Below are 26,069 nucleotides of genomic sequence, written 5' to 3' on the forward strand. Positions count from 1 at the left end.
ATTACACATTTTAGACAGTACATCAGAAGATTCTGATTTTTTTTTTTTTTTTACTTTTTGAGTCTTTATTTATTTGTTTGTTTTTTTAATAAACATAGGCAGTGCTGCCCAAAATGTGGTCCCTGGACCAGCAGCATGGCATCATGTGGGACTTGTTAGAAACTCAGAATCTCAAATCTCCATTCCAGACCAGTGGATGCATGCGGAATCTGCATTTTAGCTAGAGCCCCCGGTGAGTCCTGTGCACAGGACAGTTTGAGAAGAGCAGGTATAAAGGACTGTGGCGGGAGTCAGGCGGAAGACCTGTGTTCTTGTTGTCTCAGTGCCTGCATCTCCCTAAGAATCGAATCTCAGCCCGTACCATCACATCTCTGCAGCCTCGGTGGCCCATGTGTGAAGGGAGATCATGAGGTCATGCCACCTGTCTTGTCTGCTGCCAGGTCAGCTGAGGAAGAACTAAAATGATATACAAAAGGTTACTATATACGTTGTAAACACCTGTGCAAATGTAAGCAAAAACTGTGAGTGAACATTCTTCCATGTCACACTCAGCTATCAGAGAGTCTGATTAATGTAAGTGGCAGTGCAGGGAATATTCAACTGTAACCGTTCGTCATGCTTCATATAGTTTCTCGGCTGGTTTCATTAAGTCTTTCAAAGGTCCTTCTCAAGCCAGTCTTCCCAGAGTTCAGAATAGTAAAATTACATTCTGCCTTCCTCAACAAGACCTTTCACACACTTGCTATCCTGGGGCCCACAGGTGAGCCCAGTATGGGGCACAGTAAGAGCTCAGTGATGCTTACTGATTAAACCACTAATTAATCCTCAGCAAGGCCCAAACAGTAGCCAGATGTCCTTCACACTAATCGTGCCGTTTATGATAATCAGATTATTTGCATCATTAGAGACCTGACATAGCTACATGAGAACTCGGTTGTCTCGCTAATATGTATCAAATATTCATTAAGGAAATAGACTCCTGGTGGCTGAGAAATTCTTTGGTAGTGCACACAGACTAAAGTAGGTGAGATCATTATCATTAACTGTTTATAAACAGCATTCCCTTTACCTTGAAATGAGGGAGGGGGCTGGAACAAAGGGGGGAGGGACACCAGCAAAATAATTACTTTTTTCTGCTTGCATACATTTTAAAAGAAAAATTAATAGTGAGAATATTAATTGTTGGAGAATAAGTAGGTGAAATTTTAGGAAAATTTATCATCTGAAGTCCTAACATTAACAAGACATTAACATCTGTGTTGCTCCTGGGTCCGGTGGCTCTCGTTCCCAAAGAAATGGTGCTGTTGCCAAACAGTGAAAAGTGAAATGTTGAGAATAAGTTACTACACCGTTCACCACCAAAGTGAGGTACAAAAATACTCAATTCAAGTTAGGTTAGACTTTTGCATTGTCTAAAACTTGTGAAATAATGAACTTTTAAAAGATTTATTTTTACTAAATGTAGGAAACTTTTGCTGTTTTCTTTTTATCTGATTCACTGCAATTAGCAACCTTCTCTCTAATCCATTAAAACAATTCAGAATGTCAGTGCTTCAAAATTACTTTCCTTAAAGTTAAAATGTAATTGTAATATGTCACTTTATGTGGGGGAAAATAAATGTTCATGCTTGCACTTAAGAAGACACAGTCTATCAGAGCAAGATCCCTGAAAGCAGGACTTTGCAGCATTCTGTTTATCTCTGAGTATCTGACAATGCCAGTATGCTGCCTGTAGGTGTTACATACGAATACATTTAATGAAAGAGTGCAGGAGCCACAACTCTACCTTTTTATTCTATTCTTTATTCCCAGCACTGACCTTGAAAATTTTCAAATCAAGAGAAAAATTTCCAGAACAAAACGAAGTACACTGACATACATCTAAGTACACTGACATACATCTAGAATCCCTCATTAATTGCTAACGTGTCTACCACCTTTAGTCTTTCTCTCCCCTGTCCCCCAAGAACAATAATCTGCTCTTACATAGCCAACAGTAAAATGATCAAATTATGGCAAGTTTAACATTCACATTCATAGACTGCTCTCTACTGGTGCCTAGTTCTGATTCAGTATGTGCCGGATGTCGTAGTAAAGCCCTTTCTAAGCATTCTCCTCCTGACCCCAGGTCTAATCCAGGTTCACATGGAGCATTTAGCTGTGGCCCCTTTCGTGTCTTTTAAACTGGAAGAGTTCCTCAGTTTTTCTTTCTTTCATGACATTGATATTTTTGAAGAGTATGGGCCAATGCTTCCTCACCATTAGATCAAGATTATGCATTTTGGGCAGAAATACTAAGGAAGTGGTATATTCCGTTATAGAATAATACTATGTTAGTAGGTACATGACATTGATTTGTTCCATCGTTGGGGATGTTAACTTTGATCATTTGGGTAAGGTGCTATCTGACAGATTCTCCCTTTGAAATTAACAGGTAGGCACTGGGAAGTACTCTGAGACTGTTAATTCTGTCCCAGTATATTTTAGTGAGCCATTTGAGCACCCATTCATGATCCTTGCCTGAACCCGTGATTACTGGTTTGGTTGAAAATGGTGATTTTCTAACTCACTTATTCCTTTGCATTTACTAGTTGTAATTCCACTATAAAGAACAATTTTGTCTTCTACCCCCTTTATCTATCTATCTATCTATCTATCTATCTATCTATCTATGTAAGGATCAGGAAGAACTTGCAGGTTCTTTTTGTTCAGTTGATTATTGCTGATTACTCTCATTATTCATTTGGATGCTCATATTGCTCTCACTTTGTCCTGTGGGTGCCCCTTCAGTCTCTCTCCTGCGTTGGTTTGAGGTGGCCCCATCCATTTGTGTCATTCTTTAGCCCTTAGCGTATCTGTACTGACACAGATACAGATGTCGACAGCCTTAGCATAGCTTCAATGAAGTCACCACCCAAATGATAGATTTTATTCTTGCAACAAATATTTTTTGAGCTACTGCTGTGTACCAGTTACTGATCTTATTCATGGTTCAGTGGAAAAGCAGGCAATTAAATTGGCCCTTACAATACAGTCAGCATGTTATGATAGCGGTGAGTTATGAGTTTCAAGGGAGCACAAAGAAAAAGCTCCCAGTTCCACTGTGTCAGTTAAGAAAGACTCCAGGGAGAATGTATATCACCTTCTACACCCAAAAGATGAATAGAAATAAATGCAGCGAGGGGCACAGTGTTCCAGGCTAAGAGCAGCTCATATCTCTGTGAGGAACTGAAGGCATTGCTAGGTGTAGGACAGTGTGAGTGAGTGTGTGGTATGTGTTGGAAGTTATGGGGATGTAAGCAGAGTGAGATAAGTGGCTGGAGGGGTTGACCAGGGCCTTGCAAGCTTTGTCAAGGACCCTGCCCAATTACTGTCCCTGGAGCAATTGTTGTCAACCCCGATATTCGCGTCCCCTGGGGAGCCCATCAGAAAGGCCAATGCCAGGGCATCATCCCAGACCAAGCAAATCAGTATCTCTAGGGGTGGTGGGAGCTCTGGGGTCCATATATTTTTAATTTCCGTACCTATCTTCTAGAGAATTTATCATGAGGCCTGGTGTCACATGTCACAGAGCTTTATTAACCCTTCAAAACTAAAATTTAAAAAGATTCATTTTGTTTTATAGGATTTCGAGCTCAACAACGAATTAAAGATGAACGTCCTAAATTTGCTAGAAGAAGTTTTGCGAGACCCAGACCTCCTTCCCCAAGAAAGGAAAGCCACAGCAAATATCCTGAGGTAAAAGCCATTGCAGAGGCTGATTGAATTTCTTAGGTTTGTTTGTGCTATGTTCACAGAAAATAAGATCCTATCAAACGAGAAGGATAAATCTTAGAATCCTGGGGGCAGCTGGGATTGTGTTCTCACCAGTAAAGTATTATCTGTCATCTTCTCTTTCCTGGGGGCAATGTGGAGGCTGCTGTCTGAGGAAGACTTTGGTCAGGATGGCATGACTCAAGTGGAGCAAGATGGTGCCTGTTTGTATGGGCAGACTGTGGTTTACTGTAGGGCCTAAAGTTAAAAGAAGGAAGCTTTAGGGATCCTCTCCTGTGAGTCCAGCAGACATTGCAGAGAGATCTTTTTCCTCACACAGGTTCTAATTTTGTATCCTAAGCTTATGTTTATAAGCAGGGTGGTGGTGATTCTGAGGGAGTCCCGTGCACCTAGATTGTGGATGCACCATCACTGAGAAGTTATGTATTTTCTTCGGCTTATGTTCACTAGTCCTAAACCGATTTTTCTGTCAATTTTTCCGTTTAGGATTTCCACCTCATGTAGGTTGTGTAATTGTGTGGGATTGTGTAAAGCGTGACTCCACCCCTCTGTGTGATAAAGGCTTGAACTTTGGTTATCCCACTAGAGACTTGTGTCCATAGTTGGTTACACCCAGCAGTTAAGCAAGTAGCAAGCTTTCTTATAGCTTCTTGAAGTGGTGGGTGGATTTTTTTTTCTAGTCCATTCTGCACAAAAAAGGGAAGCTATCAATGGCTTTGTACAGACATTTCAGTTATAACTTCCCAGCTCACTCATGGCTCTATCCTCTTTCCCCACTTGAGGGTGGGAAGCCCAGCTAGGGCCTGGCACTCTTTTATCATTCTGGTTTCTAGTTCCCTCTTCATTTACAATCTCTGGAAATAATCTTTTCTTTCTTTCTTTCAAGCTTGGCTACATTGTTTCTTTGTGCACATTATCCAAGAGTGCTTGTGTGTAGAGAGGAGTCTATTTTAGCTCAGTCCACTATGTTTTTGGAAGTCCCTTCCTGATGCAGCAATGCCAGATTTTGGTTTACGATACTCTAGCAGCTGGCCCATAAGTCATCTTAGCCCTCATTAGCTGAAGATCCCATAGCCAGACCAGTCTTTGGTGTAGGGGCTTTTATGTGTACCCCCCCAAAAGGTATGTTGAAGTCCTAACCTCCAGTACCTCAAAATGTAACCTTATTTGGAAATAAGGCCATTGCAAGTGTAATCAGTTAAGATGAGGTCTTACTGGAACAGGGTGGCCCCAGATCCAATTTGACTCGTGTCCCTATAAGAAGTCAACCCCCAGAGACGATGTCATAAGCAGAGATAGGCATTTTCAGCTGCAAGCCAAAGAAAGCCAGAGATTGCTAGCAGAACACCAGAAACTAAGAGAAGGCAGGGAAGGACCCCCCTACAAATTTCTGCAGCAGCATGGCCCTGCTGGCATCTTGATTTCAGACCTTGATCCAGAACTGTGAGACAATACATTTCCGTTGTTTTAAGCCACTCAGTTTGTGATATTTTGTTAGGGCAGCCCTAGGGCACAATTAGAGGCCTTCTTTACTTTTTCCACTCCATGAAAACATCTAAGTACGCTTAGGAATTCCATTACTGAGTCTATTTTGAGACTTAAAATTGTAAATGTGTATTCAGGACAAGCCTGTTCCAGCGGATGAGTGCTTATGCCTGCGGGTGATGGCTGTTCCTTTCCTCTCCATGTCAACAGTTCGTTATGCTCTTCGTATTTAAAACATCGATACTTAGAAAAACTACATTCTGGAAGTTTGTGTGCCTAGGGACATTTGACTAAGTAGCTTTCAGGGAAACGAGGGTGTTCAGACTGGAAAAAAATGGTCAGGATTGACTAATGTGAGGCCCTCTTCTTGCCAGTCCCCTCAAGACACCTGCGCCAGACATTTCCAATCAATGCTAAGAGTTTTCCATCCACACCACGAGGGGACCTCAGAAACCGGTCAGTTGGACTTGGTGCTTCAGATGAGTCCTGTTCACCATCCCAGGTCTTCTTTATTCGTCAGGCTCAGGATGTGCCAATTCTCTTTGCCGAGTAGTGACCTGGGAATTAGAAGCGCGAGACCAACAGGGAAGAGAAATTTTGGCAGATGGTACAGTAGGAGTACAACACTGGGCAGTCTGATTCTGACTTCTGCAGGATGTCACAGGCTTAAATCTCAGCCCAGCCACTTACAGCTGTCAAGTTTCTCCACCAGTCTGACCCTCGGTGTCCTCATTTATAAAATGGGGCTAGTAATACCGACTTCACTGGGTTGTCGTGAAGGGTACATCATATGTATAAAGAGGTTGACACAGTCCCTGAAATGTAATTAGTCTCATATTACAGCTATGATTATAATCATTATTATTATTAAACTATTAGCAAGCAGCGCTGACAGTAGCTCTTGGGAAAAATAGTTTTGTCATCAAAGCGATATGGCCCAAGGGAAACCAGGCTAGATCTCAGCCCATTGCGACTTTTCTTAGGCGTCACCACCTTGTCTGTACAAGGAGAGTGTGGACCAGTCTCCAGACGGAGGCTGCTTGCTCTTGGCTCTGTTTTTAGACTACCCCGATTTCTGTAATTGAAGGAGGAATTTTCCACTTGCACAACTTGATCCCATTTACTTTTAAGCTTATTTGGTGCTTCACAGTTCTGAACGGTGAACCCAGGTTATGGCTGAGGGATAAAAACACGTCATATTGTAGTTAGATGTGGCTCTGACATTTAGAGATTTATATGCATTCCAGTCATATAACAGAGAGATCTGAACATAAAAAAATGCATTTAAACATATATTACAGTAATACAATAAAGCAAAACTTCTCTGTGAAGAGCCGTCCCTGACTCACAGGGGTTATTTAATGATGAATATACCAATTACCAAAGGTAGTTTGTTGCTCTGTTTGTGAATAAAAACCTTCGCTCAAGACTTCTATATTTCTAAAATACCACTCCCCTCCAAAGTTGTCTAACTAGCTGTCTTCAAAAATGTATTCAGTGTAGAGATTTTTATAGATACCTAGCATGCCACAGAATGAAAAGAAACAGTGACTGACTTCTTGGATGGTCAACGGTGGTGGGCTCAGTTCCTAAAGAGGTCACCCTCACACCTCAAATCCCCAAGTAGCATCAGCAGGGAGACATAAATATTAGATACCTTAATGGAACCAGAAAGCATCTTGGTATATTAGAGGTAAATCACTGAGAAGAGGACCCTTTGATAGGCACTGACTACTTGATCATTTCTTTCCAAGGGAAGGATATTGCCCAGCCTCATAAAAAAGATATTTCCCACTGGTACACATAGCTGGTGGAGCCACAGATCTCTCTCCAGGAAGCTGGACCACAGTGCAAACAGTGACAAACACTTTGGGAGAGGCTCACTTCCATCTGCTATCTGTCACCCTGAAATGTGATTTGAGAGTCTTTGGAGAGACGTGTGCTTAACTTATTTTTTCCTCATCTTATTCTGCCCTTCAGCATGTGATTACTATTCCTTTCTGCTCACAAATGACATGACTAATTGCTGACAAGAGGGTTGCCATTAGTATAATCTGTTGTAGAAGGCTCCTGCTCCCCTTCAAACAGCCAGAGCTTTTGGAAGAGGGAAGGGAGGCAGAGGGGAGGGAGGCAGAGGGGAGGGAGTGGCATTTATTGACTGTGCGCTGTGTGTGGCACCCTTGCAGAGGCGCTTTTCGTGACTGTACCTACAAGATGCTCAGAGTAACAGGAAAAGCACAACTGTTCTGGAATCCTAGTCCATGTCTTTGAGCTTTTGTTTCCTCATCTATAAAGTGGAGATACTAAAGCTTAGCTAGAAGGGATTTTTTTCTGATATAGGAGGTAGCATGTGTAAAATGCTGAACACGTGACCGGCACACAATTAGAATACAGTAAACCATCTGTGTTGATTCTGTATTTTCGTGTGGTTTTATTACCAACTCAGAATACAACAGAACATCACATCATTACTTCTTTTAAAACTGGCTTCCTCCAGCAGATGGGCTACATGGTTCGGGACTGGTTAAATATGTTAGTACTTTCAATATGTGCTTGTGCTGTCATTTGAATAACTTAAAATGCCTGGCCTTGATTGCCAACTTATATAATTGGATGCCTACTCAGTATAATTCTCCTGGACTCTGAACTTTTGTTGAACATAAAATATACTCCCTCTTCTGAAACCAATATCTTAGGTATTAATTAACTTATGTGTTCATTTACTTATTCATTCATTCATCATTTATCCATTCCCCCCTCCCCAAAAAAAGGTATTTATTGACAGCTGAATGACACCCTTTGTGGGATATGGGACCAAAAGTGTGTGAGAAAAGTGTGTCTAGAAAGCAAAGGGGAAGAATTTATTTGCTGGCTCCTGCCTGACACTGTTTGGACTCCCCTGAGCTTCTGGTCTACATGAGCTTGAGAAGGGGGCGGCTGTGCACCTTCTGCCGCAGAATCAGCAGGGAAGGCCCAGGGTGGCGGGTGGAAGGTGGGGACAGGCACTCAGGTCCATGACTGCAACTCACTGATGGTTTAGAGGATGCCCCAACTCCCATGACAGATCATCTCCATAACTCAGAGCACACCCCACTCACCCTCAGGTTTGCGTTGACAGCGGCTGTTGTGTTTACAACCTTGCATGTATGTAACAAGTTGGCCCTTTGTTCTAAATTTGCTGTTGTCTTGATGATTCTCTTGTGGATTTTTTTGTTTTGGAACCACTTGTCCCCAGCTCAGCAGCCTGCCGTGTTGCACATCCTTGCAGACCCAACCTCTCAGGGTGCCCACCTAAGGGAAACCAAACTGTATTTTGTAGTTTCGTTCCTAGCGTGTCTATTTCTTTTTTCATGGAGGACATTTTGATTTTTTTTTTTAGAGCCCTTTCACTAGATGATCAAGATGACATCCACCTAAAATTAGAGGATATAATCCAAATGGTAAGTTCGGCCACATTTCTATGTCAGAGGTGAGCTCATGTCTACTGTCAGAGGTGGACTTGTAACTTTTCCCCGAGTGTTTGACCATTTGTCCTATCTGTGAAGTTCTGTGAGATGGACCACATTTGGTGTGGAGCCTACCTATTGGTCCGTGATGTTATTAATGTAGACTTGATGTTTTTGAGCTTTCCGCCATTTCCTTTCATAGCTAGAACCTGGTGACGGATGTCACATTTCTGCACATGCGGCTACCTGCCTCGCTGACCTGCCCTGACTATTTCATTTTCCTTCTTCCTCTCTCACAGACTGACTGTCTGAAGGCCGAGTGCTTTGAGACCTTGTCCGCCATGGAGCTGGCTGAGCAGATCACCCTCCTGGACCACATTGTTTTCAGAAGCATTCCCTATGAGTGAGTGCCCGGCTGCACTAGCTGGCTTAGAAAGTGGACGTCATTCCTAAGGCAGATGTGTCTGTGTGTGTGTTATGCGTGTGTCTTGTGTGTGTGTGTGTGTCTCTGTGTGCGCACACACACATACCCAGAGGTGTGAGTTTTAATCTCAAAATGGTTTGGCCCCACTTGAATGTGTTTTGATTCTAGTTTATGTTGGAAACATTGACTTGAGGACTCTCAAAACAGCCACTCTTGTGTTTCTATATGGACTAGGGTTACCATAGTATGTGAATTTCTTTGTACACTTCTATCCTTGAATTACAGAAGCCTGGATACAGTTAACAATAGTCATTCTCAAACTTCAGTGTGCCTAAAATCATTTGGGAAGCTTGTTTAAAAATGAACATTCCTAGATACCCCCCTCGGGAATTCTGACTCGAGTAGGTTTGGTTGAGGCTGAGGAAACTCTATTGTCAAGGGAAAAAAAAAAAAGCTAATTCTGGGTAATCCAAGAGCACACCTTGGGAAACACTGACGTAGGGTAAAGGCTGTAAATTCTGCCACCGTTCTTCATAAATCCACAGGTGTTGCTAAGCTTTATCACACAGCCTTTTAGTTTGCTTGTGTGTAGAGTAAGGGGAGGCTGTTTAAGTCCCTTCCAGCTGTCATATTTGGTAGCCGCACAAACAAGGCCTTTGTTTGGACAGATGGCAACTGTGAGCACATGTTTTCCATGAACTAATAGATTGGAGGTAAAGGGAGGGGAGGGATGAGAGACACCAATGTGCTCCATGTGCTATGCAGAGCAGAGGGTGTCTGTGATGACGGAGGGTCCAGGCATGGGCAGGTGGCTGAGGGTCAGAGAGGCACCAGGGCAGGGCCAGAGGATGCCCCTGCAGACTGATCTTCAATGCATTTTATCTTCTTTCCCTGCCCCTCTTCCAGCACTCACAGACCTATCTATGAACATGAAAGACAAATTAAAATAGGAATGTGCCCCACGGGCCATTGAAATCAACCCAATGACTATTTGAAGACTTGAGTTAGGACTCACACTGTCTCTTCCCACCCACTCCCACCACTACCCCACGCCCCACCAGCCTCCAGCCCAGTGAGAATGGGGGATTGCGGAGGAAGAGCAAAGTCAGAACCGTTGTGGTTGCCGTTGTCCCCTCCTGAGGCCCTCCCCACCTCTCCTCACGGTCCCCTCGGTGCCTGTGTGACTATCTACCAATTATTTACATCTGTGCAACTGGCACCCTATGTCCAGCACTCCTCAGGATGGGAGCAGGACCAGCAAAAGCAAGGGGCAAAGAACCTTGCCCGAGGACTCAGTCAACATTTCTGTGTTAAGAATGTGTCAGAGTCATTTCAAGGTTTTTTTTTTTTTTCTTTTAATGCCTTTACAAACTAATTCCTGTACGCTCCATCTTAATGGTCCCTGGTTACTCATGCTAGAGTCTGGCGACCTGCTCAGGAGTGAAGTTAGGATGGCAGAGCTTCCAACCAGCTGAGCTGCCACCTGCTGAACACCCTCGCCAGGAGCACATGCTGTGAAAGTGTAACAAGCCCTAACCATGTGCACTATCTTGAGCTTTGGGGACAACACAAAACCCCTGTCCTTGGAGCCTACATCCTCCAGCAGAATGGAGGAAAAAATTCTGTTCTTCATTAACCTGTTTGGTGGTGATGCATTTTTTTTTTTGAACCCTTCGCTAAAGTTTACTGTTTTTAACAACTAATCCTGAGAAAATCGGCATGGTTTCTGAATTAGCTCTTAACCTCTTCATTTCTCCTGTGTTGGTGGTGGTTTTCCAACTTCGGAGAGAAGCCTTTGTATGATCCCAACAGGGACAAAGTTCCACACATTTATAAGAGAAAGCTGGAAACTGAAAAATCATTTTCTTTTTGGTATCAAGGGGTGAAATGTTATCATTGAGCTAAAATTTGAGAGGCCAGTAGCACCAAGGGTAGGTGACATTCTAGGCAATGTCAAATTTAATGTATCTAATATTCATGATAATTATCCAGGATCATAGTCACCAGTTTTTAAAAACTTAATTGCTTTTTGTGTTTTGTTTTGAACTTTCAGAGAGTTTCTTGGGCAAGGGTGGATGAAGCTGGATAAAAATGAAAGAACTCCTTACATTATGAAAACCAGCCAGCACTTCAATGATGTGAGTAGCCATAAAAATAAAACTTTGGGCGTGTTAAAGGGGATGAATATTAGAGTCTTAAAAGTCCTCTAAAATCAAACAACTCTGCCACCTAAGAGCTCACAGTATTGCAATAATTTCCAGTTAACTTCCTGACATACCTTTGATGGTACCCATGTCTGGCAAGTGCTCAGTAACGTACAGGTTGGGGTTACTTTTTTCATGATCATTGTTGCTTCCTGGCCCTAACTTGACTAACCGAGTGAGCAGCACATGTGTCACTGGCCCCTGGTGGTGGTGGCAGTGGTGACAGTAAGATTGGGTTGATGCAGCTGCTCTTCATCACTACTGACCGTTCAGCATGAATTGCATTCCAGGGTTGGAAGGACCTCTTAGAGCAAAATCTCATTGTTTCTGTGGCTCTGTACTACAATGGCCAGCTGTCCATCAATCTCCCAGCTCTGCCTTTCCCCAGCAGGAAGATTAGGAGGTGCTTTTGTGCCCACAGACTTTTCATTGGTTCTGCTCTCATGGTCTCAGTGCTGTGGTAGAACTAGTAACAGATGTGGGAGTGTCTTCAGGTCTATCCAGGCAGAGAGAAGGCTCCCTTTCCAGTTCTGCTGAGCTACAGGAAAAGGAATAACGATGTGTTTTTTTTAAAAAAAATAAGCAAAACTACCAGGAACTCCATGGGTAAATTAATAAGTTGTCGAGAATCAAAATACGAAAATGACAGTGTAGATTGCCAAGATAGTGTTTTGCACAGGGTATACTCAGAGCACATAGATGCTGCGTGAACACTACCTCACAGTGAGCCTCAATGTCACCGCTGCCTAAAGGACGAGGTGCGTGACTCATCTAGTCCACACTCAGAGAAGCAGAGCCTCTGCTGCGGGGAGTAAATCTCTGTTACCTGTGCTGTACCTGCACCTGGCGTATAATGGACACTCAAACCGGAGATTCTGTCCCGGGCCCCAGACCCACGTATCTCCTCCACTCGGATGACCTCTGCATGGAGCTCTCAACAAGTTGCAGGTGGAAGCGGTTGTCTATAGCCCAGAGTCACCAAGCCTGCTTCCTCATCATCTTTGTCCCTAGTCTTGGGTAATGGCCTCAGAACACACTCACTCACCCAAGCACGGGATTTAGAGGTCACCTTCCCCCTTACCCACCTCGCTCTTACCAGCCCCAACATATTTGTGAACCCTGAATCCACATGCATCTCAGGCCCTTCCTCACCCTGCCTTCCCCACTGCCACCACCTTGGTCCGGCCTTCCATCCTCTCTCCCCAGGAGCTCCCAGCGCATCTGTCCCCTGCCATCTCACTGCCCTCCAACCCCTTCTTCATGCAGGGCCATGGGAACAACTCCTCTGAAAGGCCAATTTAATTATATCTCTCTTTCACAAAAATCTGACAGTGGCTTCCCCTCCTCTTCAGGATATGGTCCCAACTGCTCCACCTGGCGTACAAGAGCCCTGCCCATCTGCCATCCTTGCCTCTCCCAGCCCCTGTGCTTCTCACACGGCTGTCACATCCTCCACTACACCGTGCCTCCCACCTCTGTCCCTTTGCTCTTATACTTGGATGCTTTAGGAATCAGTGCAGGCATGACCTCTTTCTAGAAGCCTCCTCTGTACTAGGCCAGATGCCCCAGGCTGCCTCCATGTTCTCAAGCCCCTCCACACAGAGACGTAGCTTTGCTCAGATTGCCTCAAGGTCAGGGACACTGATTTATTTGTCTTTCTTTTCTCAGCACCTGAAAGAAGGCATGTTCTACCCATTTCCTCAATAATTATTGGCAATAACTGCATTAAAATTACTGATGAACAAAATCTCTTCCTTGAACAAACTGGATTCCAAATAATTTCTGTCTTTACTGTAAGGATGACTGGGTGCTCAGAGAATAGCACCTTAGTAGGTGCTTTAATGAATATCCACAATGATAATTTTGAGGCACTATAAGATCTTAAGTATCTTCAGAATCAACAAAGAATGGGTGTGTGGCCATCAGACTTAGTGTATAGATATAAGATCATATGCCACATTTTCCCTTTGTTAATACAGTAATCCTATTTTGGCCTTTTCTTTTCCATATTGTAAGAGTTGAGCTTCTTAAACTGGCTTTAACTAGCAGAATTACGGTATTTAGCCTTGAAACTGTAGGTCCTTTTAACTGCTGGCGAAAAATAGGATAAGAAGAAGAAAATGTTCTCTTTTCTTCTGCAGCTGAGTGTTTGGTTTGAGCATTGATCAGTTGAGAATTTGATCTGACTGGGGACAAGTGTTTTTTCTTTCTCTGTAACTAAGGCCTCCCGGGGTGAGGACCTACACACTGTCGGGAGCCAAGGAATGTGTGGAAAGGCCCCAAGGAGTGAGACCCAGGATCTGCAGGCATCGCCTTCCCTCAGGGGTTAGGATCCCATTTCCTCAATAATGATTAGCAATAATTCCATCAAAATTACTGATTAACAAAATTGCCTTTTCCCCCAAACAAGCTGGACTGCAAATTAATCCCTCTCTTCACTCAAAGGCTGAACAGATGCTCATTATTAGTTTGTTGTTGTTATTATAACAGACTGTATAGTCTCCTTAGAAAGTTGGTCTCTAAGTATGGAACGTGATCTTCACACCACTCAACACCCTGCTTTTCGGACCTGTCTGGAGATAATTTAGGTAATTGGCCTAAATGCACTGCTTTGGCTCTTAGACAGCCTCTCTGGGCTTTTTGATTGTCTCAGATGAGCAACCTGGTGGCCTCCCAGATAATGAATTACGCTGATGTCAGCTCCCGTGCCAACGCGATCGAGAAGTGGGTGGCGGTGGCGGACATTTGCCGATGCCTGCACAACTACAACGGCGTGCTGGAGATCACCTCGGCCTTAAACAGAAGTGCCATCTACAGGCTGAAGAAAACGTGGGCCAAGGTGTCCAAGCAGGTGAGCATCAGCGAGTCACACGTCCTGCTGCTGAGAGGCTGGGAGACAAGAGACAAGATACATATGACTAATTAGGAAATCGTTAACTGAAACGAGCAGCTCAGCTGCCAAAGCAAGGTGCCAACACGGCTAATCACTGTGCTCTTACCACTTAATTGATTTCACTCATGTGCCTTTCTAAAACAGTCATTAAAACGTTTTGGGGGGACAACCTCAAACAATGTGGTTGTCAGTCAAGAATTTCCCGAATTATTTCAGGAGGGCACAGTGATTCCAACTGAGAAGAGTGATATCCAACGAATCCATTATTTCTTCCCCCAAATAAGGATACAAATGCCTTAGGGTGAAAGCCAGGGGCTAAGAGCCTCAACATTCACCTTTTTCTTTGTCATTCATGTGGTGAATTTAAAGTTTTGGTGTAAAGACTTAGATATGCAGAAATACAGCTTTCTTTATTTTCTTCGTTGGATGTGGCTTGCCTATGCCTGTTTCCATTCAGATATTTTCAGATTCAAATTAAATCACAATTCTTCGCCTGCCCTTTCTCCTGGCCTTCTCCTTGGGTGTTGGTGGGTGTCAGGGATGGCTTCTCCAGGCTTCTGGGAGGCTGTCTGCACCTCTGGCCTCTTGTTGTAGTCCTTCGCTGATTGGTTATTAGGTGCAGGCCACTGTGGCTTGCCTGTACCTGGTGTCACGTGGTCTGCCTGCCCTGCCCAGAAGCAAGGCGTGTTGATTGCACCCAGAGAGCTGGACTGACCTCACCACCCCACAGGCTCCTCTGCCCTTGGGTGAACTCTGGTGGGCATGTGAACTCTTCGTTATTAGATGACCACCTTGGCCCTGTCAAAGGGCCCTGGGGAACTCCCCAGGCTCCTTCATATCCCATTGATGCCAGTGGCTAGGAGGGGCTACGTCAGGCCCTGTATGCCTAACCCTTGCCCACATACCACCACGCCTACCTCGCTGTGACCACCCAACGTGGAGAGGAGCATTGGCAGGGTACCCACCTCTAGGGCCCCAGGCTGGAAGAACAGCATAAATATATTCTGCTGACATTTCCTGCAAACTGTCTGGTTTTATTGCCCCCTCTGAGGATTTAAGCTCCTCTTAGAGACAATCATTATTTCCTATACTTTTCTATCCCCATTTCTCTTGCTAAACCTATCCCTTTCCCATAGAAGAGATTCTAATTTCTTCACGTAGCAAGAAATCAAGCCTAAGTTATATCTTTCCTCCTACCTTTCACCCATTATTCCTTAGCAAAAATGCAGTGCTCTGAGAATCCTGAATTTGGCCCCTTAATACTCACAAGTCCTTTTTCTGTCAATAACACCTGGACCTGGTAAATAGTAAGCCACAGTTTTAATTAATACTGTTTTTTTCTTTTAAAGAAAACCAAAAACAGAATGTCTTTTATTTTGAGATGAGATGATTGTGGATTCAAGTGCAGTTGTAAGGAATAATACAGAGATTCCCTACACTTTACACCCAGTTTCCCCCAGTGGCAACATTGTGCATAGCTATAGACAATATCACAGCTAGGAAATCAACATCGGTGCACTCCACCAATCTCATTCCAATTCACCAGCTTTCCAGGGATCACAAGCTGTCATCAAGGGATCCCTACATCTTCCTGAAGGAAGCTCCCAGGCTTTCTCTATAGTTGACTTAAGTGACATTCTTGTGTTTTACAGGATGCAGGTTTAGGGATCACTGGACTGACCTTGGAATAGACATAAGACTAATATTGAAATTATTGCTTCAATAATTTTGAATATACCACCTGTAGAGGTATTAAAATATATACCATTTAAGTCACATGTATGAGTAAATCACAGTGGCCTTAGCAGGGCTGATAGACTGTCCTCCAGAGAGGCCATATCTCCAGGGCCAAGAGCCTCAAGGGCCACCCTACCACTTTCCCATGTCATCGAAGAAACTCCATACCAATGTCAACAACCATGTTACTATTTCTCAGTAAACATTAGTTATATTTTTCTAACAAATTCATGAAGATGATCAAAAAAGAAAGGATCTGGAGTAGAGTATGTTTCTCAGTCAATACCAAAGTAACCACATACATGCTTTCATGGTTTGGAGATTAACATTCAAAAAGACTCATTGTGGAAACTCTCTGACATGAGACCTGGCCTTTAGGATTCTACGTGTAACACTCATTTTTCGGTTCTTTTAGTCCCTAAGTTTTCCATAGATTGCAATTTTTTTCTATACATTTTTTTCTCTCTTTTTGGCTAAATATATAGATACAGGCACTTCCTCTTCTCCCCGTGTTCTTTTTACATTCCCTGTAAACACAATGCCCTATTGCTACACCGGTAGAATCATATTGATACAGAAAATGGCAGGCGCCAGGATGAGGTGGCTTGCCGCCTCCCTGTTGCTCTGCATCTCCTCGGGCCAGTGCTGCACATAACCAGTTGGAGGGCACGCTATTGGGGCCAGGCCCCGGGGCACACAGCCTGCCGGAATGCCCCCAGGCCCACGTGCCGCTGCCTGTTTCCGGCCACGCTGTTTGCATGATCCTGATTGGGTAATTTTTGAATCCCACTGTTTTTGATTGGATGTTAAAGCTTGTTATTGATTGGATGTTAAAGCTTGTTGCTGATTGGATGTTAAAGCTTGTAGTTGATTGGATGCTTTTTGAGCCCTACCAAGGGTATAAAAGCAGGGGCAGAAGGGCAGGAGGGGGAGAATATCGGAAGACACAAAGAGAGCTGTAACACTAGGTGTGCTGAGCCTGCTGTAGAAGAATAAAGACTGTTCTCCGACTCTTTGTGTGCCACTTGGTTCTTTCCCTGGTCAAACGAATAAGAGCTGTAACACTAGCTGTACACACTGCCGCAACAGTATCACACAGTGACCTTTATTCTGACAAAGGTCACAGCACCTGCCACTGGAGAAGAGAACTGAGCATCTTTGGATGACTTACTAACGTATCAAACCATAGTATTTTCATGACATTAAGTTTATGTTTTTGTTTTTTAGACAAAAGCTCTAATGGACAAACTACAGAAGACCGTTTCATCTGAAGGAAGATTTAAAAATCTCAGAGAAACCCTTAAAAAGTATGTCTATCTTAATTATTAAATTATTCATAATTAAGAAATATATGTACATAATTTATATAGTATACAAATAGTGGCCTAACTCCTACTTTGCTTTGAAAAGAAAAACAAATGGGAAATAAATTCCATTATCTAAGTATTTTCTGATTTTCCTTTTTTTTGGATACTGTGTGTACGGTAAATTTCTTACAGATACACTGATGGAATGAGGAGTATTCCTAAGAAAATGTCATCATAATAAATCAGACCATCTTTTAGTATAAAAAGCTTCTCGATTCAGTTATTTCCTCCTCTAAGCACAATGATTTCCTGTGATTTTTATTTAAATATTCCAGCACCTGTTGATTACTGTTATATACTTTTGGTTTTCTATTTCTGGATCTTTCTTTTTCTACACACACACATGTAGAACATCGAATCTATTCTGTAACTGTTTTTCTCATGATCTACCACAATTATTTTACTTACTCTGGAAAAATGTTAGTTCTCTGATGGTGTGAGGGAAAGCAAGCCTAATAATAATAGCAGCAATAAGAGTATAAGAACTATTCACGAAATATTTACTAAATGGCGGGTTTCACACTAAGTACCTGCTGTGTCTTATTTAAGCCTCACAACAAATTAAAGAAATGAGCTTTTCTGTCCCTATTTTATAGATGAGGAAACTGTCATTCAGAGAGTTTGTCCAGTTATCACTTAGTGACTGGTCAAACTGGGGTTCAAATTCAGTTCTTTCTGCATCCTGTGTTCTCGGTCTCTTCTCTTTGAGAAGACCAAATATACCCACCCTTGCTCCTCCAAAAACAAAATGAAACAAAACAAAACAGTGTCTCACTTTAGTTTGCAGTTGTGATGTTAATTAAGTCTACACCTTCTAAAACATTTAACTGAAACAGAAAACAAAATTTACTATAGTGCAAGAGCTCTTATCACATTGATTTTTCCATCCAGTTCATTAAGGTTGAATGTTTCTAATTTAATTAGGTCAGGGCATAGGGGTTTTTCCTCTACAGCTTCTCTGCCTCAAAGAAGTGTGGCCAGTTTACAAATATTGCAAACAATTACTGCTAGCAAATGTTTTGTATTTGTCTCTAAGACATCCTGTTGTTTGAATGGGCCATTGTCTCAAACACATAATAAAGCATGGGCTGTCATTTTGTATTATATTCTATTGTGAAATGTGTTTAAAACTCTGCATGAGTGTGCTTCTGAAAATGAAATAAACAGGTTTTATTCCTCAGAATTGAAGCAACATCGTTGCTTCCTGTTTAAATTGGGGAGGGAAATAGACATTTGCGTTAATGAGCATGAGAACAGTGCCTCTTGGTCTTGCAGTTGCAACCCTCCAGCGGTTCCTTACCTTGGGATGTACTTGACAGACCTGGCATTTATTGAAGAAGGAACACCAAACTTTACTGAGGAAGGCCTTGTCAATTTTTCCAAAATGAGAATGGTAGGTGATAATTTTGTAATCGATCTGTTTCAATGACTTCAATGGCTTATAGAGAAGAGGCTGAGTAATAAAAGTCAATGTCTGCTTTTTAATGTCATGGATACTGGGTCTGAAACCTGATTTGGCTGATGGAGGAAATTGTTGGCAGAGCCATTTCAGCTTGCAGTGTGGGCCAAGGGGAGGTGGAAGAAAGCTCCAAGGAAGACTTTCTGAGACTGACCAGTTATAGATGGTTGCTGAAGGCTTCTTACTGGACAACCAGGTTCTGAGCACCAACCTAGAATCAAGGAACCCAAAGACAATAGCACCCAGAGCTTGCCTATTCCAAACCTGAGGCCACTCACTGCCAGTTCTTTCTCAATTACAAACTCAGTATCTGTTTGCTGTTGGCATTTCATGTGGCTGCTTGAAGGGCAAGAAGGCAGCAAGCATGGGGAATGATCAGACAGGCCTCTACCTGCTTCACTGGAGGAAGGGCTGACTATCTGGGAGGAGGCCTAGGGAGAATGTGCTGCAATACAGGAAAATACCTTGGCTTTGCTTTCATTGTTGTCATTTTGTTTTTTTTTTCTCTGTTAGATATCACACATTATCAGAGAGATACGCCAGTTCCAGCAGACTTCCTACAGGATAGACCATCAGCCAAAGGTAATATTATTTGGTTGCGGTTGTGAAGGAATTAATACAGAAAAAAAGTGGAAATTAATGAAATAGAAAACAACTATGAATTAGAAAACAACCATGAAGCTAGCTCATGGAAAAGATCAATGAAATAGAAAATCTTGGCAAGCCTAATTAAGAAAAAAGAACATCAGTTCATCATCAAGTTCTATTGATTTTGCATTCTGTATTTCTTGTGAATCTGCTCCTCTTCCTTCTGCTTCTACCACCCCCAACCCTAGGCCAAGCCACCGATATCTGTTGCGTGCTCTACTTGCATTCACTCTAGAATGCAAAATCCATTTTACAAATTACAGACAGACAGAGCTCTCCAAAACACAAAGTGGATGATTTCCCCCTCTTGCATAAAACATTTTCTTGAAATCCTGCCATTTGCAACAACATGGATGGAACTAGAGAACATTATGTTGAGTGAAATAAGCCAAGCACAGAAAGACAAATCTCTCATGTTCTTATTCGTATGTGGGAGCTAAATATTAAATACAATTTATCTCATGGAGACAGAGTAGAATGATGGTTACCAGGGGCTGGGAAGGGTAGTGGCGGGGAGGGAGGATAAAGTGGGGATGGTTAATGGGTGCAAAAATATAGTTAGATAGAATGAACAATATTTGATAGCACAACAAAGTAACTATAATCAACAATAAGTTAGGGTATACTTTAAAATAACTATAATAAAAGAGTAGAATTAGAATGTTCCTAAAACAAAAAAATGTTAAATGTCTGAGGTGATAGAGTACCTAATCACCCTGATTTGATTAATTTACATTGTATGCCTGTATCAAAATATCACATGTACCCTATAAAGATATACAACTATTATGTACCCATAATAATTGAAAAGAAAAAACCTTGATAAAGTTTGCTATATCAAAATTTAAAACTTCTCTATGACAAAGGGTAATTGTTTAAAAAGTCAAAAGATAAGCAGTAGACTAGGAGGCATTTGCAACATGTAAAACAAAGAGACAATAAAAGTATTGCTGTAATCTATAAGAAAAGCATGAACAACTCAATATCTTTGGAATGGAATACTACTCAGCAATGAGAGGTAACAAACTACTGATACATGCCACTGCATGGAGGAATCTGAAATCATTATGCTGAATGAAAGAAGTCACTCACAAAGGGGTATTACATATTGTATGATTCCATTTATGTGAGTTCAAGAGTAGACAAAACTGGTATATGGTGATAGAAATCAGAGCAGTGGACCAGATGCAGTGGCTCATGCCTATTAACCTTAACACTCTGGGAAGCCAAGGTGGGAGGATCACTTGAGCTCAGGAGTTCAAGACCAGCCTGAGCAAGAGTGAGATCCCGTCTCTACTAAAAATAGGAAAATTAGCTGGGCATCCTGGTGCGAGCCTTTAGTCCCAGCTACTCGGGAAGTTGAGGCGAGAGGATCACTTGAGCCTAGGAGTTTCCAGGACAAGAGAGTAAGGCTGTGTCTCAAAAAAAAAAAAAAAAAAGAAAGAAAGAAAAGAAATCAGAGCAGCGGTTGCTTCTAGGAGCAGATTGACTAGAAGGGAACTTTTAGGGTGATGGATTTGTTCTATATTATTCTATAAATTACATGGGTGGGTACATTTGTCAAAACTAGTCAAACTATTCACTTTCACTTTTGTACATTATATTTCAATAAAAATAAAGAAAAATGTTCATGGAAATACCTCATGCCCCATCAGTTTCATTTCTTTCCTTCTATTTTTGGTGTCTACCCTAGTACAATATTCACACATGACCACTAGGAATCATGCTAAAAGGATTTCATCATAACTGTGTAATAGTGACATATTGACAGCAACTAAACATCCATCAACATGAGATCATTAAAGCTCTGATCTATTGCACTATTAATACTGTACAGCAGTTACAGCTCTTTGCATTGACACAGGGAACTCTCCATGACTTACAGTTAAGAGATGAAAGCAGAGTAAAATGCACAGTGTGGCACCATTTATAGCTTATAAAGGGAGAAAACAATTTCTGCAAGTACATGTAATGTCTATAAAGACATCGTAACATCTGGAAGAGTACAAGCCAAATGGTAACAGTGGTGCCTCTTCAGGAAGCTGCCTGGGATTGGGGATTAAAAGAGGACTAAGGCTGTTTGATTTTTTTTTTTTTTTTTTACAGTGACAGAATAGTCATGATTTTTTTTTTTTTTTTTGGTGATATGAAAATTTTAAAATGTTTAAGAGAAACTGTTGAACGGTGTCGGATTCTATTTAGAAAACATACGTACTGGCATTCCAAAGGAAGTAAAAGCTGGGATTTCCCTCTCTTCTCAGGTTACGCAGTACTTGCTTGACAAAGCCCTGATCATAGATGAAGATACGCTATATGAGCTGTCACTGAAAATTGAACCTCGACTCCCTGCTTGAACATCTGGCCTTGCCCCTGAGTCCGCGGAGTTTTCACGGAAAGCGGGACAGACAGAATTGTGCATGCCACACCTCGCAGGGTGCAGCATGGAGCCCATCTCCTGTCTCCACCGAAGAAGATGGAACCAGACTGGAATTCTGTGTCCAGCCAGAGGGAAAACCCAGCTGTTTGGGTCAAACACAGATGCTGAAGACTCGGGTGGGAAGGTGAAAGAATGATATTTAGTAAAGCTGAGGGCACATTTTACATAAGGGAATGTAAGATGGGAGATGCTGGTAGCCATTGTAGTGGAGCAGGTAAGAAGGTATATTTCCAACTCTGTCCCGCGTCTGTTAGTACTCAGGGACAAGGATCCGTGGGAAAGACCTGTGATGTTTCCCTGGCACTTTATTGGCCTGGGCACACCTACCAATCTTCTCCTAGGATTTAACTGCTTCCATTACATTTCCTTTTGTCACAAGCTTCACAGAAAAGCTGAGGCTTCCTCTCCAGGGACAGGCCAACACATCAGCAACTCCAGTCCACAGCATGTGCATGGTTTTCAGTGCAATTATAAATATTTATATTTGAGAAATGGTATGTTCTGAAACTGCCTTTCCAGTCTTTAGGCGGCAGGATAGGAAAGCAATGATGAAAGACAGATGGATTGTAGGTGACATTTCCTTAATTACATACAGTGGGCTGTGCCTCAGAGGATTTCAGCCAGTGGCTGACTTGAGCTAGGAGTGGGGAGCTCATTCCTGAGACTGTTGGGCCCAAGAAGCTGACCGCCTTGGAGAGGCAGCTGAGGAGCTTGCAAAAAGGTGCACGCCCACCTCACCGACAAAACTGTGGAACACGATGGAAGGCCACCAAGTGCTATGGGGAATAATGGGTTTTGATACCAACGGACAATATAGACCTGAAAATCATCCCTGCACCTTTTGCTTGTTTTCCCTCTCTCCCCCTCATAGTACTGTAGGAATCCTATCCTGATTTACACAAACCTTTTTTAGGCTCACTATGAACATTGGCTGTATTTTTTTTAAAAAAACACCTTAGTGGGATTTTCTTTTCAAAAGCCCACATTTCCATATGCTGTTGGTAGCTATCTTTGTTTAAAAATGTTTTTGAGATCTTTCTGAGTGAGCGTATCGTAAGTGCATGGGAAATGGGCCCAACCACCCGACAGCTGTTAAAGTAGAAAACCAAATGCAGGGGTTAGTCCTGCTACCCTGGGCTGGGGAAGTGACCTTACTTTTCCCAAGATAGTCAGTTATTGAAGAAATAGGGCTATCTCATTGTTTACCTCCCTCTTCTCTTCTCAGGGAGACTGCTGCTTTAAAAGAAGGAAGAGAAAAAATATAGAGTTATTATTAACTGAGCCTATTGCACCTGACATTTTCTCTTAGAGGCATGAAGCTTAGTGATGCTGACAATGAAACATTGATCTGTCTGGCTGCTTTCCCTCTTTCCTTGCACTTTAATTATGTTGGTAGAGCTAACAGCTGATAATAAATTCCACGTGCTAGCTCTTAAGACCCCATGGAAGAGCTAGCATTGGTAATATATCATAGAGGTAGAGAATGTACATTTTCTGCACGGTAAGGGCCATCTCTGTACATAACTGTTTAGTGAAATAATTAAGTAAAATATTTATAATTTTTGAAGACCATTCCAAAAATATTTTCAATAGCTCATTAGCCAACAGTGTAGCACTAAACCCAAGGAGGGTTATTTATGGATGCTGTATTTTTCTTTTTTTTTTTTTTTTAAAAAAGTTGCTTGTTTGTTCTCTTTAGTTTCAAATAAAAGGTTGATGCATCTTGATGCATGATGAGAAGCATGGGCTGTTTGGATCCTAACAATGCATAACTTGTGATTTATTTCTCAATGTTCAGAAACTGAGGGTTTGAAATAATATGTGTCAATTGCACCAAACACCTCAAGGTCTCGCAGAAGAAAAGTAAAAATAAAGGTTAGCTTTCTGGGCTCAAAAACAGTCATGAAAGGTGGACTAAACCCAGGACAAATCTGTGAAAGTACCACACACATACTAGTTTCAGACACAGCAGCAGTGGGAAGGTCCATGCCTTCTGCTCTGCCTTGTTGTCACCAAAGTCCTTTGGAGGGAAAGGAGTGGTTCTATATGCAGTTTCCCTGGAAGTTTGGACTCATTTCTTTGACCCAAATGTTCCAGAGACACTGTAACCATTCCTATTAAAGAAAAATAAGAGTTAGAGGAATTTCCAAATGCTCCTCCCCTTTTGGAATGCAGCTTTTCCTCCACTGGTGACAAACCTTTTGCCCCTATTTCCTGCAGGCTGTTAGAGGTGCCCTGGTCATCTATGGGCCCTGTCAATTGCTGTGCTGATCCTTTGCTTTCCCTTTGTTTTTTGTTTATTTTAGAGATGGGGGTCTCGCTATGTTGCCCAGGCTGGCCTTGAACTCCTGGGCTCAAGTGATCCTCCTGCCTCAGCCTCCAAAGTAGCTGGGGCTACAGGTGTGTAGCCCCATGCTGGTCGTTTAGCATTTTATTGAGAGTTCCATACCCTCTGCTTCCTGGATTCTGGAGTTTGCTGAAGCTGCAAGAGAGCAAGAGACAGAACTCCATCTCCTTTTGGCGACCTGCACCACTTGTGGGCCAGCTGGGATAGGAATGCACATTTTTTAAAAACCTCAATTTTGTCACATTTAAAATCCCCAAAAGCAATTTGCAGTGTTTCTTCTGACCCATTTCTAAGAGTAGATGTGAGGTCAGCCTCTAACAGCCAAGTAGCGAGCATGTATACTGTAAAATTAACCTAGAAAATCAGAAGTAAAATCCAATTTCATGCTTTCAAATGAATACCCACGATTTGTACTGTCAATGGAATTATCTTTGGGCTTTTGGGGGATGCCCTTGGTTATTAACTAAGACATCCAGTTTTGCTACAGGGACAAATCTCTTACCTAAGCTGATATATTATTTGACAGATTCAGGCACGAGGTAGAACACTGTCACTTTTCCTTAGTGTTTTTCCGAAGGAATTTAAAGAAGGAATTTTAAACTGCTGTTGCAATATTTTCAAGTGGCCCTCACACAAAGTCCCATTACTGTTTGTTACATTTCAGCACATCTTAATGTACTACTTATAAACAAATGAAACTCATAGACACCGAATCATTTGGGAAAGAAAAATCCATCATGGTCCCACATGGAGTGCATGATGACGGATTGGCACCTCTTCACCCACGTGATTGTATGGGACAAGCCCTTCGGCCTGCAATGATTGGACAGCTTTTAAATTCTGAACTAAAAAGAATAATGCAATAGAGGGATTATTCCCAGTAAAATTAACTTTTATTTTATTTTTTGAGACAGAGTCTCGCTTTGTTGCCCAGGCTAGAGTGAGTGCCATGGCATCAGCCTAGCTCACAGCAACCTCGAACTCCTGGGCTCAAGCAATCCTGCTGCCTCAGCCTCCCGAGTAGCTGGGACTACAGGCATGCGCCACCATGCCCGGCTAATTTTTTCTATATATATTAGTTGACCAATTAATTTCTTTCTATTTATAGTAGAGACGGGGTCTCACTCTTGCTCAGGCTGGTTTCCAACTCCTGACCTCGAGCAATCCGTCCGCCTCGGCCTCCCAGAGTGCTAGGATTATAGGCGTGAGCCACCACGCCCGGCCTAACTTTTATTTAAAAGCAAAGGATTTATTTAACTTTTTAAGTTAAACTTTTTACTTGATCTGATCTGCTCAAGGAAAATAATAGTTCTACTTAATGATGTTGAACCACTGTCTTTTACTCAACCCGTTTCATTTTTCACCAGAAAGCCAGTTGTAAAAAAAGCACTGAACTAGGCATCCCAGCTCTGGGTCGCAGGCCTGGATCTCCATCTACTAGCTAGAAAAACTTAGGCCAGTGTTTACACCTCTCTGAGCCTCAGTTTCCTCATCTGCAAAATGGTATCAGTAGCAATTCTTGTGCTGCCTACGTCACAGAGCTGTCATGACAACTAAATGACTGTCAACTGTAAAGTGCTGTCCAAATGTGAGGTGACATGATTATTATCCTCAGCTCTCTTTTGTAGAAGATTGAAATATATTTCTTCATTATCTGTATGTGTGTGATGGGCAAACACACGTGTTAGTCTGAGAAGCATATTGTTCATGTCCAGCTACTTTGCCAATCTGTGGACATTTGTGATTTCGACAGAGGGATTTGTGCTGTGGCCTAACACTTGTCAGGTGAGGTGTAAGTTATGCCTATATGCAAATTAAACTTCACCTTTCTTGAATACGTGGAACTTT

The 26,069-nt window shown here is 42.3% G+C and overlaps 1 protein-coding gene across 2 annotated transcripts in view; it reads left to right on the plus strand.

Annotated features, from left to right (window-relative positions):
- RASGRF2 (Ras protein specific guanine nucleotide releasing factor 2) overlaps positions 1–26,069 on the plus strand; it is a 213,431-nt gene extending 187,362 nt beyond the window's left edge. For both annotated transcript variants that reach the window (XM_012766816.2, XM_012766818.2), the window contains exons 19-27: positions 3,626–3,738; positions 8,639–8,699; positions 9,005–9,108; positions 11,183–11,267; positions 13,987–14,184; positions 17,191–17,270; positions 18,606–18,723; positions 19,303–19,371; positions 21,699–26,069. In XM_012766816.2, coding sequence (XP_012622270.1) covers positions 3,626–3,738; positions 8,639–8,699; positions 9,005–9,108; positions 11,183–11,267; positions 13,987–14,184; positions 17,191–17,270; positions 18,606–18,723; positions 19,303–19,371; positions 21,699–21,791 — 921 coding nt within the window. In that variant the 3' untranslated portion in view covers positions 21,792–26,069. The remainder of the gene's footprint in view (positions 1–3,625; positions 3,739–8,638; positions 8,700–9,004; positions 9,109–11,182; positions 11,268–13,986; positions 14,185–17,190; positions 17,271–18,605; positions 18,724–19,302; positions 19,372–21,698) is intronic.

The sequence above is a fragment of the Microcebus murinus genome, chromosome 11 (assembly GCF_040939455.1).
Source record: "Microcebus murinus isolate Inina chromosome 11, M.murinus_Inina_mat1.0, whole genome shotgun sequence".
In the NCBI taxonomy this organism is placed as follows: domain Eukaryota; kingdom Metazoa; phylum Chordata; class Mammalia; order Primates; family Cheirogaleidae; genus Microcebus; species Microcebus murinus.